General features: G+C 42.1%; 2 protein-coding genes across 4 annotated transcripts in view; one reads left to right on the top strand and one right to left on the bottom strand.

Annotated features, from left to right (window-relative positions):
- The window catches only part of LOC142651273 (E3 SUMO-protein ligase NSE2-like), a 117432-nt gene extending 106491 nt beyond the window's left edge, over positions 1–10941 (bottom strand). The window contains exons 1-2 of one of the 2 annotated variants that reach the window (XM_075825738.1): positions 10654–10801; positions 9633–9785 (exon numbers count right to left, since the gene is read on the bottom strand). In XM_075825738.1, coding sequence (XP_075681853.1) covers positions 9633–9771 — 139 coding nt within the window. In that variant the 5' untranslated portion in view covers positions 9772–9785; positions 10654–10801. Of the gene's footprint in view, positions 1–9632; positions 9786–10653; positions 10802–10835 lie in introns of those variants that run through there. The other variant, XM_075825737.1, reaches the window with a different exon arrangement.
- A 5-nt stretch (positions 10942–10946) lies between these two features.
- WASHC5 (WASH complex subunit 5) overlaps positions 10947–17652 on the top strand; it is a 44717-nt gene continuing 38011 nt past the window's right edge. Inside the window, exons 1-3 of one of the 2 annotated variants that reach the window (XM_075825735.1) lie at positions 10947–11130; positions 13342–13574; positions 15838–15983. In XM_075825735.1, the coding sequence (XP_075681850.1) occupies positions 13389–13574; positions 15838–15983 (332 nt within the window). In that variant the 5' untranslated portion in view covers positions 10947–11130; positions 13342–13388. The remainder of the gene's footprint in view (positions 11131–13341; positions 13575–15837; positions 15984–17652) is intronic. The other variant, XM_075825734.1, reaches the window with a different exon arrangement.

The following is a 17652-nucleotide window of genomic DNA, read 5'->3' on the forward strand; positions in this document are numbered from 1 at the left end:
TGAAAAACGCAGCAAATGGAGTGCAGGCAGATCAAAATCTGCCTCAAAATTCCTGAAGGAATATTGAGGCAGGTTTTTCTGCCTGCAAAAAACTCGGTGTGAACAGGGCCTTACTGCAATGCTTCGCTCGTCTCCGTACACTCGGCCTCCAGCAATGACATGTCGTCGCATGTGACCGCCGCTGCCTGTGATTGGCTACAGCTGTCATGTGTCGATACAACATGTCATCATTGCAGGCTGGATGTACAGAAACTGAGGGAAGTGTTGCCAGGGGAGGCGAGTCTGACGTTATGTATTTTTAAAGTTATTTTACGATCTGGACTTGTGGTCTTTGCTGCAGATCTGTGGATAATCCGCAGGAAAAACCGCAACAATTGGGTTTTGTTGCTTATTTTGACTTTCCCATTAAACTCAATGGGGAAAATCTGCAACTAATCCGCGACAGGAATAGGACATGTTCTATATTTTGCGGATCATTTCTACGGCCCGGACACGCATCCGTTGATATATGGAAAGGTGTCAGTGACCAATAAAAATGAATAGATCCGCAAGTTGGTCCGTTATTACGGATGGAAACTACGATCGTGTGCATGGGGCCTTACAGATATCTTCTAAGAAAGTCAGTATTTTGGGGTCAGTTCACACTGAGTTTTTTTCAGGCAGAAAACATTTTTGAACAGTGCCAAAATTTTATTTTCGCTTTTTCTCTCACGGGAAAAAAAATGCCTCCGCTTCCCAATGAAATCAATGGGAGGCGAGTATGGGCGTTTTTATCACCGGTTTCCGACGTGGTTTCTGCGTCAAAAACAGCGCCAAAAAAACTCAGTATGAACTAGGCCTTAAGCATTTTCTTTCTATACTTGATGAGGTTCTCTTTAGTACCGAGCACTGTACCCCTCACCCCCTTTACATACTGCCCATGAATAGTGGTATGCGGCTCCTCTTCAGGTTTTTAGGAGACCAGTACAGCTGTCTAGATTGCCCCCTAGTGGTAACAACAAGCAGATGAGATTTTTTTTTTTAAAGTATGCATGTAAAAGAGGGGTATATTTTAAAAACATGAACTTTCCAGATAAATTATGCCTCATGATTCTCAGGAAAGAACTGGAACACTTGGAGCAGTATCCAAACTGGTGGTGAATATTAATAATAAGCAATTCTTAAAAAACAAAACAAAAAAAAAAAAACAGGCCACATATGCCAACCCCATACAAAACTGCCAAAGATGCAGAGGGCATAACCGGCAATTCTCACATTTCTGCCAAGACTTCCATAATCTAACAATCTAAATTTGTTCTGAAGATCGCAGGTGTAGAATCCATGAGCGGGCACAGCTAGAACATCTGAGTCTCACTAGCTCAGCAAACTTCTCCACGGCTCACCACAGTCCAGTGACTAGTCACCGCTAAATACCGGAGGTCTAATATTACCGCAGAGTCAGGATGAGATGTCAAATAAAGTTGCAGTAAGACAAATGTCTCATGGCTTGTGTGTAAGGATTTATTGCCACCTTGTGGAAGCCTGTGTGAACTGCATCCTTTATGTAAATAAAATAAAAAAAAGTTTGAAATGTAAATTAAAAACAAAAACAGAAAAAAACATGCTGTTATATATGGAAAAAAAGAGATCAGATGTAATGACAGAGGTTAATAAAAGTCTAAAAGTAAAGGAACAAGAACTACATATTTACTAAATTGAATCTTCACCTTTTCTCAACCTTTCACAAGTTACAATCTACAAAAACTGTTAATATAAGACATTACTTATCCTGAGTTACATCCTGTATTATACTCCAGAGCTGCACTCACTATTCTGCTGGTGGAGTGACTGTGTACATACATTACATTACTTATCCTGCACTGATCCTGAGTTACATCCTGTATTATACTCCAGAGCTGCACTCACTATTCTGCTGGTGGAGTCACTGTGTACATACATTACATTACTTATCCTGTACTGATCCTGAGTTACATCCTGTATTATACTCCAGAGCTGCACTCACTATTCTGCTGGTGGAGTCACTGTGTACATACATTACATTACTTATCCTGTACTGATCCTGAGTTACATCCTGTATTATACTTCAGAGCTGCACTCACTATTCTGCTGGTGGAGTCACTGTGTACATACATTACATTACTTATCCTGTACTGATCCTGAGTTACATCCTGTATTATACTCCAGAGCTGCACTCACTATTCTGCTGGTGGAGTCACTGTGTACATACATTACATTACTTATCCTGTACTGATCCTGAGTTACATCCTGTATTATACTCCAGAGCTGCACTCACTATTCTGCTGGTGGAGTCACTGTGTACATACATTACATTACTTATCCTGTACTGATCCGGAGTTACATCCTGTATTATACTCCAGAGCTGCACTCACTATTCTGCTGGTGGAGTCACTGTGTACATACATTACATTACTTATCCTGTACTGATCCTGAGTTACATCCTGTATTATACTCCAGAGCTGCACTCACTATTCTGCTGGTCGAGTCACTATGCGTGTGCATACATACATATCTTCTACTGTTCCTGAAATGGTCTGAATTAGGGGGGATTTTCACGCAGCAGATTTTGTTGTAGAAATTTCTGTGACTGAAAATTAGTTCCACGCATCTGAATTTATTTCTGCAGCAAGCACCTGAGTGGTGCCCACAGAGTGGTTACTGCTATAGTAGTGCCATACACACGTACCTGCCCCAATGCTCTCATAAAAGAACGTGCGGATCTCCTCCATGATCCTGCACTGAAGCAACCACTTAAAGAGATTGTTCCAGTATTAAATGTTATTGCAATATATTTCAGCATTAAAAATTAATTTGTTTTGTAGTTTACATTATATTACATAAATGCTCCAGTTTTAAGATACGGCCATTACTTCATTATAACAGCGCCCCCTTGTGTTCAATCTGTATAGTAATCTGCACATCTTCCCACTGAGCTGAATGACGGAGGACGCACATGCTCAGTTCAAATCTCCAACGGCCACCAGCCAATAAAAATGTCTTCTCTGCTTGTAGGTAAAGAAGTAGAGGAGAAGATTTTATTCAGAAACACGGCTTGTAGTGTGGATGGAGATCACACAGGAAGGCCATGTTCACACGCAAACGTAAAAACGTCTGAAAATACGGAGCGGTCTTCAGAGAAAACAGCCTCCGATTTTCAGGCGTTTTTGAAGCTTCTTTTAATTTGGAGCTTCTTTTCAGGCGTTTTTTCATAGCGTTCTATGGAAAATCAGCTCCAAAAAACGCCTCAAGACGTGACATGCTACTTCTTTTTATGGAGCGTCTTTTTACGCTCCGTTTTTAAAACAGCGGCGTAAAAAGATGCCCCGTATGAACTAAATGCTGTTTTTCCCATTGATTTCAATGGGCAGATGTTTGTAGGAATTCAGCTTCCGTTTTTTCAGGGCATTTTTCAAGGCGTAAGCCCCCCGAAATCCGCCTGAAAACACTGAGTGTGAACATACCCTAAGACACACACAGGAGAGCCAGCAGATGAAGAGAGCCGGCATACAGCACTGCTATATACAGTGTGGAGCTCTCCCCTCTCCTGCTCATCCTCTCAATGTGTGTAAGCTGCCGGCTCCCCCTCCTCTTCAGTTATATAAGGCTGAGCTCTCCCCTGTCCTGCACATCCTCTCACTGTGTATAAGCTGCCAGCTCTTCCTCTTCTGTTATATAGGACTAGGCTCTCCCCTCTCCTGCTCATGCCCTCACTGTGTGTAAGCTGCAGGCTCTCCCTCCTCTTCAGTTATATAGGGTTGAGCTCTCCCCTGCCCATCCTCACTGTGTGTAAGCTGCCGGCTCCCCCTCCTCTTCAGTTATATAAGGATGAGCTCTCCCCTGTCCTGCTCATCCTCACACTGTGTGTAAGCTGCCAGCTCTCCCTCTTCTGTTATATAGGACTAGGCTCTCCCCTCTCCTGCTCATGCCCTTACTGTGTGTGTAAGCTGCCAGCTCCCCCTCCTCTTCAGTTATATAGGGCGGAGCTCTCCCCTGTCCATCCTCACTGTGTGTATCCTGCAGGCTCTGCCTCTTCTTCAGTTATAAATACAGCTGAGCTCTCCCCACTCCCGCTTATCACCTCACTGAGTTATATAGGGCTGGGCTCTCCCTTTAAAAATACATGTAATGGGGGGCATTTGTAGAGCTTCCCCTAAAGAGGAGGCAGTGAAACAGGACATTCTGCATATATGCTATGACAGACGGGGAGGAGCTGCAGCAGAAAGTACACGCCTCCTGAGCGGCGAGCCTGAACAGAGCAATGAATAGAGAGATCTCTAGATCCACGTAAGATACAGAGCTGGTTCTAGCTGTATCAGAAAGAGATTGCCATGCACTATAATAGGTCTGATTTTCTTTTTTAACCCCTTTATACCAAAGGTATTTTAAACCTTAATGAATAAAAGCAATTTTTTCCATCGTCGCATTCAAAGAGCTATAACTTTTTTATTTTTCTGTCGACATAGCTGTAGAAGGTCTTGTTTTTTGCAGAACAAGTTGTATTTTTTAATAGCACCATTTTGGGGTACTTATAATTTATTGATAAACTTTTATTAACTTTTTTGATGGGTTAAAAAGCGAAAAAAAAAAAAAACGTACATTTCAGCACTCTTTTTTGTGTCTTAAATTTACGCCATATACCATGTTATAAATAACACAATAACTTTATTCAGCGGGTCGTTACGATTTTTTTCGTTTTTATTGGTACCATTTTGGAGTACATGCGACTTTCTGATCACTTTTTATCAAATGTTATTGAAGGTAGGATGAACAGGAAACAGCAAATGTAGCATTTTTTTACAGCGTTCACCGTGAGGGTTAAATAATGTCATCGTTTTATAGTTGGGGTCGTTACAGATGCGGCGACACTAAATATGTGTAACTTTTTTCATAATAAAGTATTTTGTAAGGGGAAAAAAAATGTGTGTTTTAAGTTTTTTTTTTTACTTGGAACTTTTATTTATTACAAACTTTTTTTTTTTGTCTCACTAGGGGACTTTACTGAGCGATCTTATGATCACTTTTATAATACACATCTATCTTGTAGACAGTTCAGGGGCTTATTTACATACCGGGCGCCAAATATAACGGCACCGATACGCAAATAACGGAGGAAGATAGGAAAAAATTTCAAGTGAGACCGTGTTTGTGAAGCCCGGCACATTACATGCTGCACACGTATAGGCAGGTGAAAGGTTCTCTTTAATGGCAGACCTGGGGGCCTTTGTTAGGCCCCCGGCTACCATAGAATCCATCGGCACCCCGCGTTTGCATCACTGGATGAGAGAGGGAGCCCCTTCTGATAGTGGACCACTGCTAGTGGTCTCCGATCTATGCCCTATGCTGTTAGAAACAGCCTGGGCTTCAGGAGCACCCCGACCGATGTGGGAAAACTTCTTCCGAAGTACCGACATGAAAAGGCAGCACTTCAGAAGAACTACCCCGAACAGCCGACGTAACAAGACTATACGCCGGTCGTTAAGGTGTTAAAGGGTTTTTCTGGGACTATAATTAGTTTGTGAGGCTTCGAGTCCCGACATGGGACTGAGCTGCAGTACCAGATACAGCCACTACCAAATGTAAGGCACTGTGCCTGGTATACAATGAAGGGGATGCACAGCCCATTCAGTCAGCTGATCGGTGGGGATACCGGGAGCCATCAACAGATAGGCCATCAATATTATAGTCCCTGAAAACCCCTTTAATAATCAGACCCATTGGCTCATGTGTATAAATAGTGGCGTCATTTTAGCCAATGTCTAAGTTTAAGCTCAGCTATATTATTGGCATATATTAAGCCGAAATTATGATGGCAAGTGCCCTATTTGATAAACGCGTTACAATATACATCACTGCCATTCACGTTAGTTCTGAATTTTCTGCGCCAGGGTCTGTGTGGAGTGCACAGGCAACATCTTTGAGACTAAATCCTAGACAAGCCGTCAGCCATGCCCACGTGTCACTCCAATTTCACATCTCACACGCATGCTGCAAATAACTCTTTATTATGGCGCAAATTACTAACGTGTGCACAAGTGACCCTGTCTCTATTGGGTATCCACTACATAATCTTCACATAATGGGTATGAACATCTTTATAACTGGGAGTTTGTGTGTATTCAGATGTTGTGGTTGAGGTGCAGTTAAAACTGCATAAAAAAACCGCATCCACATGTATGTTTTTTCCACGATTTGATGCTTTCCTTGAAGTGCTTGATGTTCTTACTGAAAACTCATCAAGTCACGGTAAAAACGCACGCGGTTCTACTTTTCAGTTTTAACCCCATTTCTACTGCAACGTCTAAATACACTTTATGTTCGAGAACTGCTTTCGCTAACATGTACCAAGCTCTGAGCTCTGTGGGCCCTCCTTGTGAAACTGCTCTTTTTCACTTAGGGTATGTGCACACACACTAATTACGTCCGTAATTGACGGAGGTATTTCGGCCGCAAGTACCGGACCGAACACACTGCAGGGAGCCGGGCTCCTAGCATCATACTTATGTACGATGCTAGGAGTCCCTGCCTCGCTGCAGGACAACTGTCCCGTACTGAAAACATGATTACAGTACGGGACAGTTGTCCTGCAGCGAGGCAGGTACTACTAGCGTCGTACATAACTATGATGCTAGGAGCCCGGCTCCCTGCACTGTGTTCTATAGTATAACTACTATAATACTGCTCCTATATACAAGAATATAACTACTATAATACTGCCTCCTATATACAACTACTATAACACTGCCCCCTATATACAAGAATATATCTACTATAATACTGCCCCTATATAGAAGAATATAACTACTATAATCCTGCCCCTATGTACAAGAATATAACTACTATAATACTGCCCCTATATACAATATAACTACTATAATACTGCCACCTATGTACAAGAATATAACTACTATAATACTGCCCCTATATACAATATAACTACTATAATACTGCCCCCTATATACAAGAATATAACTACTATAATACTGCCCCTATATACAAGAATATAACTACTATAATACTGCCCCCTATATACAAGAATATAACTACTATAATATTGCCCTTATATACAAGAATATAACTACTATAATACTGCTCCTATATACAAGAATATAACTACTATAATACTGCCCCCTATATACAAGAATATAACTACTATAATACTGCTCCTATATACAAGAATATAACCACTATAATACTGCCCCCGATATACAAGAATATAATTACTATAATACTGTCCCCATATACAAGAATATAATTACTATAATACTGTCCCCATATACAAGAATACAATTACTATAATACTGCCCCTATATACAAGAATATAACTACTATAATACTGCCTCCTATATACAAGAATATAACTACTATAATACTGCCCCTATATACAAGAATAGAACTACTATAATATTGCCCTTATATACAAGAATATAACTACTATAATACTGCTCCTATATACAAGAATATAACTACTATAATATTGCCCTTATATACAAGAATATAACCACTATAATACTGCCCCCGATATACAAGAATATAATTACTATAATACTGCTCCCTATATACAAGAATATAACTACTATAATACTGCCCCCTATATACAAGAATATAACTAATATAATACTGCACCTATATACAAGAATATAACTACTATAATACTGCCCCTTATGTACAAGAATATAACTACTATAATACTGCCTCCTATATACAAGAATATAACTACTATAATACTGCCTCCTATATACAAGAATATAACTACTATAATACTGCCCCTATATACAAGAATAGAACTACTATAATATTGCCCTTATATACAAGAATATAACTACTATAATACTGCTCCTATATACAAGAATATAACTACTATAATATTGCCCTTATATACAAGAATATAACCACTATAATACTGCCCCCGATATACAAGAATATAATTACTATAATACTGTCCCCATATACAAGAATATAATTACTATAATACTGTCCCCATATACAAGAATATAACTACTATAATACTGCCCCTATATACAAGAATAGAACTACTATAATACAGTCCTTATATACAAGAATATATCTACTATAATACTGCTCCTATATACAAGAATATAACTACTATAATACTGCCCCTATATACAAGAATATGACTACTATAATACTGCCCCCTATATACAAGAATACGACTACTATAATACTGTCCCCTATATACAAGACTATAACTACTATAATACTGTCCCCTATATACAAGACTATAACTACTATAATACTGCCCCTATATACAAGACTATAACTACTATAATACTGCCGCTATATACAAGAATATAACTATTATAATACTGCCCTATGTACAAGAATATAACTACTATAAAACTGTCCTTTTATACAAGAATATAACTACTATAATACTGCCCCCTATATACAAGAATATAACTACTATAATACTGCTCCTATATACAAGAATATAACTACTATAATACTGCTCCTATATACAAGAATATAACTACTATAATACTGCCCCCTATATACAAGAATATAACTACTATAATACTGCTCCTATATACGAGAGTATAACTACTATAATACTGCTCCTATATACAAGAATATAACTACTATAATACTGCCCCCTATATACAAGAATATAACTACTATAGTACTGCCCCTATATACAAGAATATAACTACTATAATACTGCCCCTATATACAAGAATATAACTACTATAATACTGCCCCCTATGTACAAGAATATAACTACTATAATACTGCTCCTATATACAAGAATATAACTACTATAATACTGCCCCCTATGTACAAGAATATAACTACTATAATACTGCCCCCTATATACAAGAATATAACTACTATAATACTGCTCCTATATACAAGAATATAACCACTATAATACTGCTCCCTATATACAAGAATATAACTACTATAATACTGCTCCCTATATACAAGAATATACCTACTATAATACTGCTCCTATATACAAGAATATTACTACTATAATACTGTGCCCTATATACAGGAATATAACTGCTATAATACTGCCTCTATATACAAGAATATAACTACTATAATACTGCTCCTATATACAAGAATATAACTACTATAATACTGCTCCTATATACAAGAATATAACTACTATAATACTGCCCCTATATACAACAATATAACTACTATAATACTGCCACTATATACAAGAATATAACTACTATAATACTGCCCCTATATACAAGAATATAACTACTATAATACTGCTCCTATATACAAGAATATAACTACTATAATACTGCCCCTATATACAACAATATAACTACTATAATACTGCCTCTATATACAAGAATATAACTACTATAATACTGCTCCCTATATACAAGAATATAACTACTATAATACTGCCCCTATATACAAGAATATAACTACTATAATACTGCCCCCTATGTACAAGAATATAACTACTATAATACTGCTCCTATATACAAGAATATAACTACTATAATACTGCCCCCTATGTACAAGAATATAACTACTGTAATACTGCTCCTATATACAAGAATATAACTTTGCCTGGAATTGCAGTTAGACAATGTAGTAATAAAGGTAATAACGTCAGAACTATATCTTACATCCGCTCTGTAGAAGATCGAGGGCTACTCCGGTGGTGATATCCATTCCGGTGTCAATGTAAGCCTGGCAGTTCCTCAGGGATGATAGGGAGGCTTCTACAGCGGAGGTGGAGTGTAGTGATGAGCTGTGAGCGGCCATGCTGTGACCATTACCTATATAAGGATACATAGAAGATATACTCAGCACTGACATCATTTAATTGAACTAGGGAAGTGATGGACATAATCTTATTTTCGAAATAATGTTGTCTGCTTTTTATAATTTTTTTTCCCTCCCATTTTGTAATTGTTTGAAATAAACTTAAAAGGGGTTTTGCACAATCGGACAACTGATAACCTATCCAGCAGATAGATCTTCCCTCCTAGCAGTCACAGCAGCGCTCCCGCTTCCCTCCGAGCAGTCACAGTAGTGCTCCCGCTTCCCTCCTAGCAGTCACAGTAGTGCTCCCGCTTCCCTCCTAGCAGTCACAGCAGTGCTCCTCCCTTCCCTCCTAGCAGTCACAGCAGTGCTCCTCCCTTCCCTCCTAGCAGTCACAGCAGTGCTCCTCCCTTCCCTCCTAGCAGTCACAGCAGTGCTCCCGCTTCCCTCCTAGTAGTCACAGCAGTGCTCCCGCTTCCCTCCTAGTAGTCACAGCAGTGCTCCTCCCTTCCCTCCTAGTAGTCACAGCAGTGCTCCTCCCTTCCCTCCTAGCAGTCATAGCAGTGCTCCCGCTTCCCTCCTAGTAGTCACAGCAGTGTTCCCCCCTTCCCTCCCATATAAGTGAGCCCGCGCCGGAGCGATCACACTGTCCCTCTCTATGGGCTCATTCAGATGAGCGTGTCCCTCATCCGTGTGCGGTCTGTTGAGATAACGGACAGCACGTGGACCCATGCATTTCAATGGAGCTATTCAGCCTGCGTGAACTTTCACGCAGCAAGTGCTGGTTGCGTGAAACTCACTGCATGGCCTATATTGCTGCGTTTTTGCAAAAAGCTGGGTAACAAGCTACCAAATCATGGAACCATAAATAGGTAGACATGCCATTCTGGAGTCTAGGAAAGCTGGATCATCACATTCTTTGTCACGCAGAAACAATATTTGTAACAATTTTACAGTAGACGACACACGAAGAACTTCCATTAACTCTTCCAATCTACAAGCGATATTCCTAGGCTTGGCTATGAGAACATGCTGCGACCCGTAGTCCTACACCGATATCGTACCTGTACGTCAGAACTACACGCTGTTCCCGGAGTGGCGCGCCGCTTTTCCTTTCGCTAGGCCACACCCCCCTGCTCAGGGCTGGCTGTTGCTAAGGAAGCGAGCGCGCCGGCGTGACGTCATCTGCAGGCGCCCCAATCACATGACAGTAGGGTGGCATGTCATGTGACTGGGGAGATGTCAGCGGCTTCCTTCTTCAGCCTGGTATGAGGGGTCTGTCCTGAGAGCGGTGTATGGTGGAGAGGCGCCCCCTACCCCTCCACGTTTAAGGGCAGTACTGTTGGAGCACTGGTACAGGTATGGATGAAGCTTTCACACTTGAACCTGTGGGGCGAGACTACAACTCCCAGCATGCACTGACACTTGACATGTTGGGAGTTGTAGTTTCCAGTTGCTTCACGGTAGGATTTTTAATGGTTTCCCTTGTATATCACCAGATTACTTCTATATAATCCCCCCCCCCCCCCACACTGCATCTGTTTGTCCCCCAATGCTGTATCAGCTTCCCCATTTCCATAGCAACGTCTGTACTGACGTATCCATAATGATAAATAGGTTGTTTTTTTTATATATATAGTATGTGTATAATGACATTTTCCATGAACACGTCTGTAAATAATCTTTGTACAAACGTCACATTGTGATGTCAGAACCTGATGATTGTACAGAGATGAGCGGCGCTACAGACGCTGTTTATCTCTTCCTTCAGACGATGTCACTGATCGGTCCTGTAGATCGGTTTTCTTTTGTACCAGCCACTGATGGACTGAATTTTAGCGCTTCAAGAGGTTCTTCATCAGCAGGAGTGTGTATATGACTGTGCCCCAGATGCTGCAAAACATCACAAAGCACAAAATCAAGTCTCATATCCGCTTCTCTAGATAGTGATTTATTTACATATGTACAAATGTACACCAAAACATTGCAGGTTTTTAGATTTAAAAAAAATAATGTAATTTATCATACACAGATGAGTGCACTGTTATATACACAGATAGAGATATATATATATATATATATATATATATATATCCTCACCGCTTCAGTAGTGGGTGCAATACAAGGCTCAGGCTACGATGAAACAAAAAAGATTTGAGGCCGCACTCCAATATAGTGACTACAGAAAGATCCCAGTGAGTCAGATGGAAGCGTCGCTGGTGGGGTGAATAGACTCATCTTTCTTTAGTTACTAATTTGAAGTTCTGCCTCAAATCTTTTTTGAGATATATATTGATCCGGTGAAGTGAATAACACTGATGATCTGGTTACAATGGCGGCTGACTGGTGGGGATATTATCAGCAAGTGACCAGTCGGTTTTTGAAGTTGATGTTGGAAGAAGATAAATGGAGAGGTGTAAGAATCTGAGCGACTTTGACGAGGACCAAATTATGATGTCTGGATGACTGGGTCACAGCATCTCCAGAACGGCCGGTCTTGTGGGGTGTTGCTGGAATACAGCGGTTACTTCCTACCAATAGTGATCCAAGAAAGGATAACCAGTGACAGGGAGGGAGTGAAGGCTATCCTGTCTGGTCCGATGCCACAGAAGATCTACTGTAGCACAAATTGCTGAAAACGTTACTGCTGACTATGATAGAAAGATGTCAGAACACGCAGAGTATCGCAGCTTGCTGTATATGGGGCGGTGTAGCCGCAGACCGGTCAGAGTACCCATGCTGACCCCCGGCCACTGCAGAAAGTACCTACAATAGGCACATCAGAACTGGAACATACAGCAATGGAAGAAAGCGGCCCGGTCTGATGGATCACGTTTTCATGTGGACGGTCGGGTGCGTCGCTTACCTGGAGAGGAGATTGCACCAGGATGCATTATGGGAAGAAGACAAGCCGGCGGAGGCAGTGTGATGATCTGGACAATGTTCTGCTGGGAAACCTTGGCTCCTGACATTCATGTGGATGTGACCCGTACCACCGACCTAATCATTGCTGCAGACCCCCCTTCATGGCAGCGGGATTCCCTAATTATTGTACCCACTTTCAGCAGGATAATGCCCCTGCCATGCTGCAAACATTGTTCGGGAATGGTTTTAGGAACATGACGAAGAGTTTAAGGTGTTGACTTGTTTCCAAATTCCCCAGATTTCCGTCTGACCAATCATCTGTGGGATGTTCTGAAAAAGCAAGTCCTATCCATGAAGGGCGCCCCTCTTATCTTACAGGATCTGCTGCTAACGGCTTGTGCCAGATACCACAGGAACCCTCAGACGTCTTGTGGAGTCCAGGCCTTGATGGATCAGAGCTGCTTTGGCGGCACGAGGGCGACCTACACAATATTAGGCCGGTGGTTGTAATGTTGCGGCTGATCGGTGGGATCTCAGGCTCACTGCAGTGCTCCACTCTTGCCTTGTCCTAGTTTTGATCCACCTTCCAGTGTAGCGTTACATTGCCCCAGCAGACATACGTTTTAGAAAACTCAAGTATATGTATAGCGACCAGTAGATAATGATTGGCATTTAATTTTGGATCTCTTTATACCGTTCCCACAGGTTCAGCTATTGACCTCTATAGCTCCAGCTCTAAAACGTGACCCAACATGGTGGACTTCCTGGCTGAGAACAACCATTGTGGACAGGCCGTCCTGCGCATCGTCTCCCGGGGCAATGCTATCATCGCGGAACTGCTGAGACTCTCTGAGTTTGTGCCCGGGGTCTTCAGACTGAAGGACAAGGCGGACCAGCAAAAATATGGAGAGATTATATTTGATTTCAGTTATTTCAAGGTAAACCAGTGTTTGTTCTGTTTTTTGGTCTGTAATGTGAAGAGTTTTCCTACCATTAACTTATCAGCGATGGTTGAGATCTGACTGCTGGGACCCCCACATACCGAGAACAAAGTGGCTGCAGCTTCTTCTGTTTTTTTTGGGTTCTGCACCCCTCTAAGCACTGTGTTTGGTGTTGCAGTTCTGTTTTTTTTGGGGAGCGGTGCGATGTAGGAAAATATCCAAAAGGGGTGCTGCATTTCACCTATCACAGCAGCTTTTTCATTCTAAAGGTTTGTGGGGGTCCCAGCAGGCAGACCCCACTAATCCGACAACGGCAGCGTTTTCTGGTAATGTCATCCGTGTCTATAGTGGGAAAACACAATTAGGCCTGGACAAATCTTAGCCAGGTTTAGGCGCCACCTCCAAAACTTAGGAGCCAGCAACAACTATTTGCGTACCACATTACATCCGGGTATGTGCGGGTCTTGCCTTACGTAAAGAGTCTCTGTCACCACATTATAAGTGGCCTATATTGTACATGATGTGATCGGCGCTGGAATGTAGATTACAGCAGTGTTTTTTATTTAGAAAAACGATCATTTTTGACGGAGTTATGACCTATATTAGCTTTATGCTAATGAGTTTCTCAATGAACAACTGTTTGACTTTTTGGCCAAGTGGGCGTTGTGGAGAGAAGTGTATGACGCTGACCAATCAGCGACCAATCAGCGTCATACACTTCTCTCCATTCATCTACTCTGCTTATCGTGATATAGCTATATCGCTATGTGCAGCCACATAAACATACTATAACGTTACTGCAGTGTCCGGACAATGAATATACATTACCTCCAGCCAGGACGTGATGTGTATTCAGAATCCTGACCACTGCTCAGTGATTTACAGCATAGCAGGCGTAGTCTCGCGAGATTATGCTGTAAACTGTCATTTACAGCGAGATCTCGCTGTGCTGTGCTGTAAATCACACAGACGCCACAGAAGTGGTCAGGATTCTGAATACACATCACGTCCTGGCTGGAGGTAATGTATATTCATTGTCCGGACACTGCAGTAATGTGTTAATGTGACTGCACATAGCGATATAGATCTATCGCTATGTGCAGTGTAAATGAATGGAGAGAAGTGTATGACGCTGATTGGTCACTGATTGGTCAGCGTCATACACTCTTCTCCACAATGCCCATTTGGTCAAAAAGTAAAACACGCCCAGTTGTCCATTAAAGAAACTCATTAGCATAAATCTAAAATAGGTCATAACTCTGTCAAAAATGATCGTTTTTCTAAAGAAAAAACTGCTGTAATCTACATTACAGCGCCGATCACATCATGTACAATATAGGGCACTTATAATGTGGTGACAGGGACTCTTTAAGGGGGTTTTCCCACGAGGGACGTTTATTACATAGCCACAGGATATGTCAGATAGATGTGGGTCTCACCTCTGGGACCCGCACCTATTTCTAGCTTTGTCTGCTATCGCTGACTCCCGGCCCCTTCTTGACTTTATGGTCGGGAGTTACGAAAACAGCGTAACTCCCATAGTAGTGAATAGCCGTTACGGAAGCAGCGTAGCATGCGAGCTACGCGGTTTCCATAACTACTATTCAGTTCTATGGGGCTTAAGGAAACCGCATAGCTCAGCGAGTTACGCTGTTCTCACCATCATGGTCGGAAATCAGCCGACACACACAGAGGTAGAGTGGAGTTTAGGGGACCCGTTCTAGAGATAGGTGGGACCCGCATCTATCTGACATTTATGTCCCTTGTGGGAAAACTCTTTTAAGTTTGTGCCCCCAAAGTAGTCAGAATAAAATTCTAAGTCGAAGCATTGCCCTCCCCTTCTAGCATTAGAAACGGTGACCGTGGGGGTCTCGGTGCTTGGAACTCCAGCGATCAAAACTCTTGACTTGTCACTATGAAATGTCAGAAGTTTTTTGAAAGTTTAGTTACCCGTTAAAGAGGTTTTAATGCGCTAATCCTGAACTTAGACTGAGACTTGGATTATTTATGTCTTTTTTGTTGCGATCTCCTTAGGTTCTAGGTTGATAACGGAAGCCGTGATGCTTGTTATGGGGTCCGCTGTTTTGACAGCCATAATATCGCCGCATGCCGTGCTATTCTTGCTGTCAAATGTGGCAGAATTGCAGAAGTAGGCTCCAATGCAAATGTGAACACCGCCGTATCCTCTTCTTACACGGACTCTGACTGTATCCATGTATAACATTACTGCAATGCACAATGGTCTGTGTTGTCTTCACAGGGTCCCGAGAACTGTGAGGGGAAACTGGAAGCCAAACCTGAACTTCAAGACCTGGATGAAGAATTCCGAGAAAATAACATAGAAATCCTCACAAGATTTTACTTGGCTTTTGAAAGTGTCCACAAGTACATTGTAGATTTAAATAGGTATGTCCTGTCCGCTTACATTCTCCCGGTTTATCTTCATGGTCATTTCTAAAGAGACTTTACTAAACCTCAAGGACTTGTATGTGAATTAATTTGCCTTACAACATTTATGTGACATTCCTATAATACATGTCAATATTCATTGTCCACTGACCTATCTGGACAGCCTGATATCAGAACCTGACAATTATGCGGAGATAAGCGGCGCTGCATATGCGCCGTTTATCTCTTTCTGCCGGAGCAGTCTGTCACAGATCGTATTTGCAGAAAGTTTTATTTTTCTTGTGCCAACCACTGACTGACATGTAGCGCTCTCTTTCTGTAAGAAGAGGTTCTTCAGTAGTTGCAGTGTACATTATACAGTACAGTGTCCCACTTGCTCCCGAATAACTTACTACACATCACGGCTGCTGTAGAACATCATAATACACACCCCAGCTGCTGCAGAACATCATAATACACACCCAGCTTCTGCAGAACATCCTAATACACACCCCCAGTTGCTGCAGAACATCCTAATACACACCCCAGCTGCTGCAGAACATCCTAATACACACCCCAGCTGCTGCAGAACATCATAATTCACACCCCCAGCTGCTCCGGAACATCCTAATACACACCCCATCTGCTGCAGAACATCCTAATACACACCCCATCTGCTGCAGAACATCCTAATACACACGCCAGCTGCTGCAGAACATCCTAATACACACCCCAGTTGCTGCAGAACATCATAATACACACCCCAGCTGCTGCAGAACATCATGATACACATCCCAGCTGCTGCAGAACATCATAATACACACCCCAGCTGCTGCAGAACATCATAATTCACACCCCCAGCTGCTCCGGAACATCCTAATACACACCCCATCTGCTGCAGAACATCCTAATACACACCCCATCTGCTGCAGAACATCCTAATACACACGCCAGCTGCTGCAGAACATCCTAATACACACCCCAGTTGCTGCAGAACATCATAATACACACCCCAGCTGCTGCAGAACATCATAATACACACCCCAGCTGCTGCAGAATATCATAATTCACACCCCCAGCTGCTCCGGAACATCCTAATACACACCCCATCTGCTGCAGAACATCCTAATACACACGCCAGCTGCTGCAGAACATCCTAATACACACCCCCAGTTGCTGCAGAACATCATAATTCACACCCCAGCTGCTGCAGAACATCCTAATACACACCCCCAGTTGCTGCAGAACATCATAATTCACACCCCAGCTGCTGCAGAACATCATAATACACACCCCAGCTGCTGCAGAACATCATGATACACATCCCAGCTGCTGCAGAACATCATAATACACACCCCAGCTGCTGCAGAATATCATAATTCACACCCCCTGCTGCTCCGGAACATCCTAATACACACCCCATCTGCTGCAGAACATCCTAATACACACGCCAGCTGCTGCAGAACATCCTAATACACACCCCAGCTGCTGCAGAACATCCTGATACACACCCCAGCTGCTGCAGAACATCCTGATACACACCCCAGCTGCTGCAGAACATCCTAATACACACGCCAGCTGCTGCAGAACATCCTAATACACACCTCAGCTGCTGCAGAACATCCTAATACACACCTCAGCTGCTGCAGAACATCCTAATACACACCTCAGCTGCTGCAGAACATCC

This window comes from Rhinoderma darwinii, chromosome 5 (assembly GCF_050947455.1).
Source record: "Rhinoderma darwinii isolate aRhiDar2 chromosome 5, aRhiDar2.hap1, whole genome shotgun sequence".
Lineage (NCBI taxonomy): Eukaryota > Metazoa > Chordata > Amphibia > Anura > Rhinodermatidae > Rhinoderma > Rhinoderma darwinii.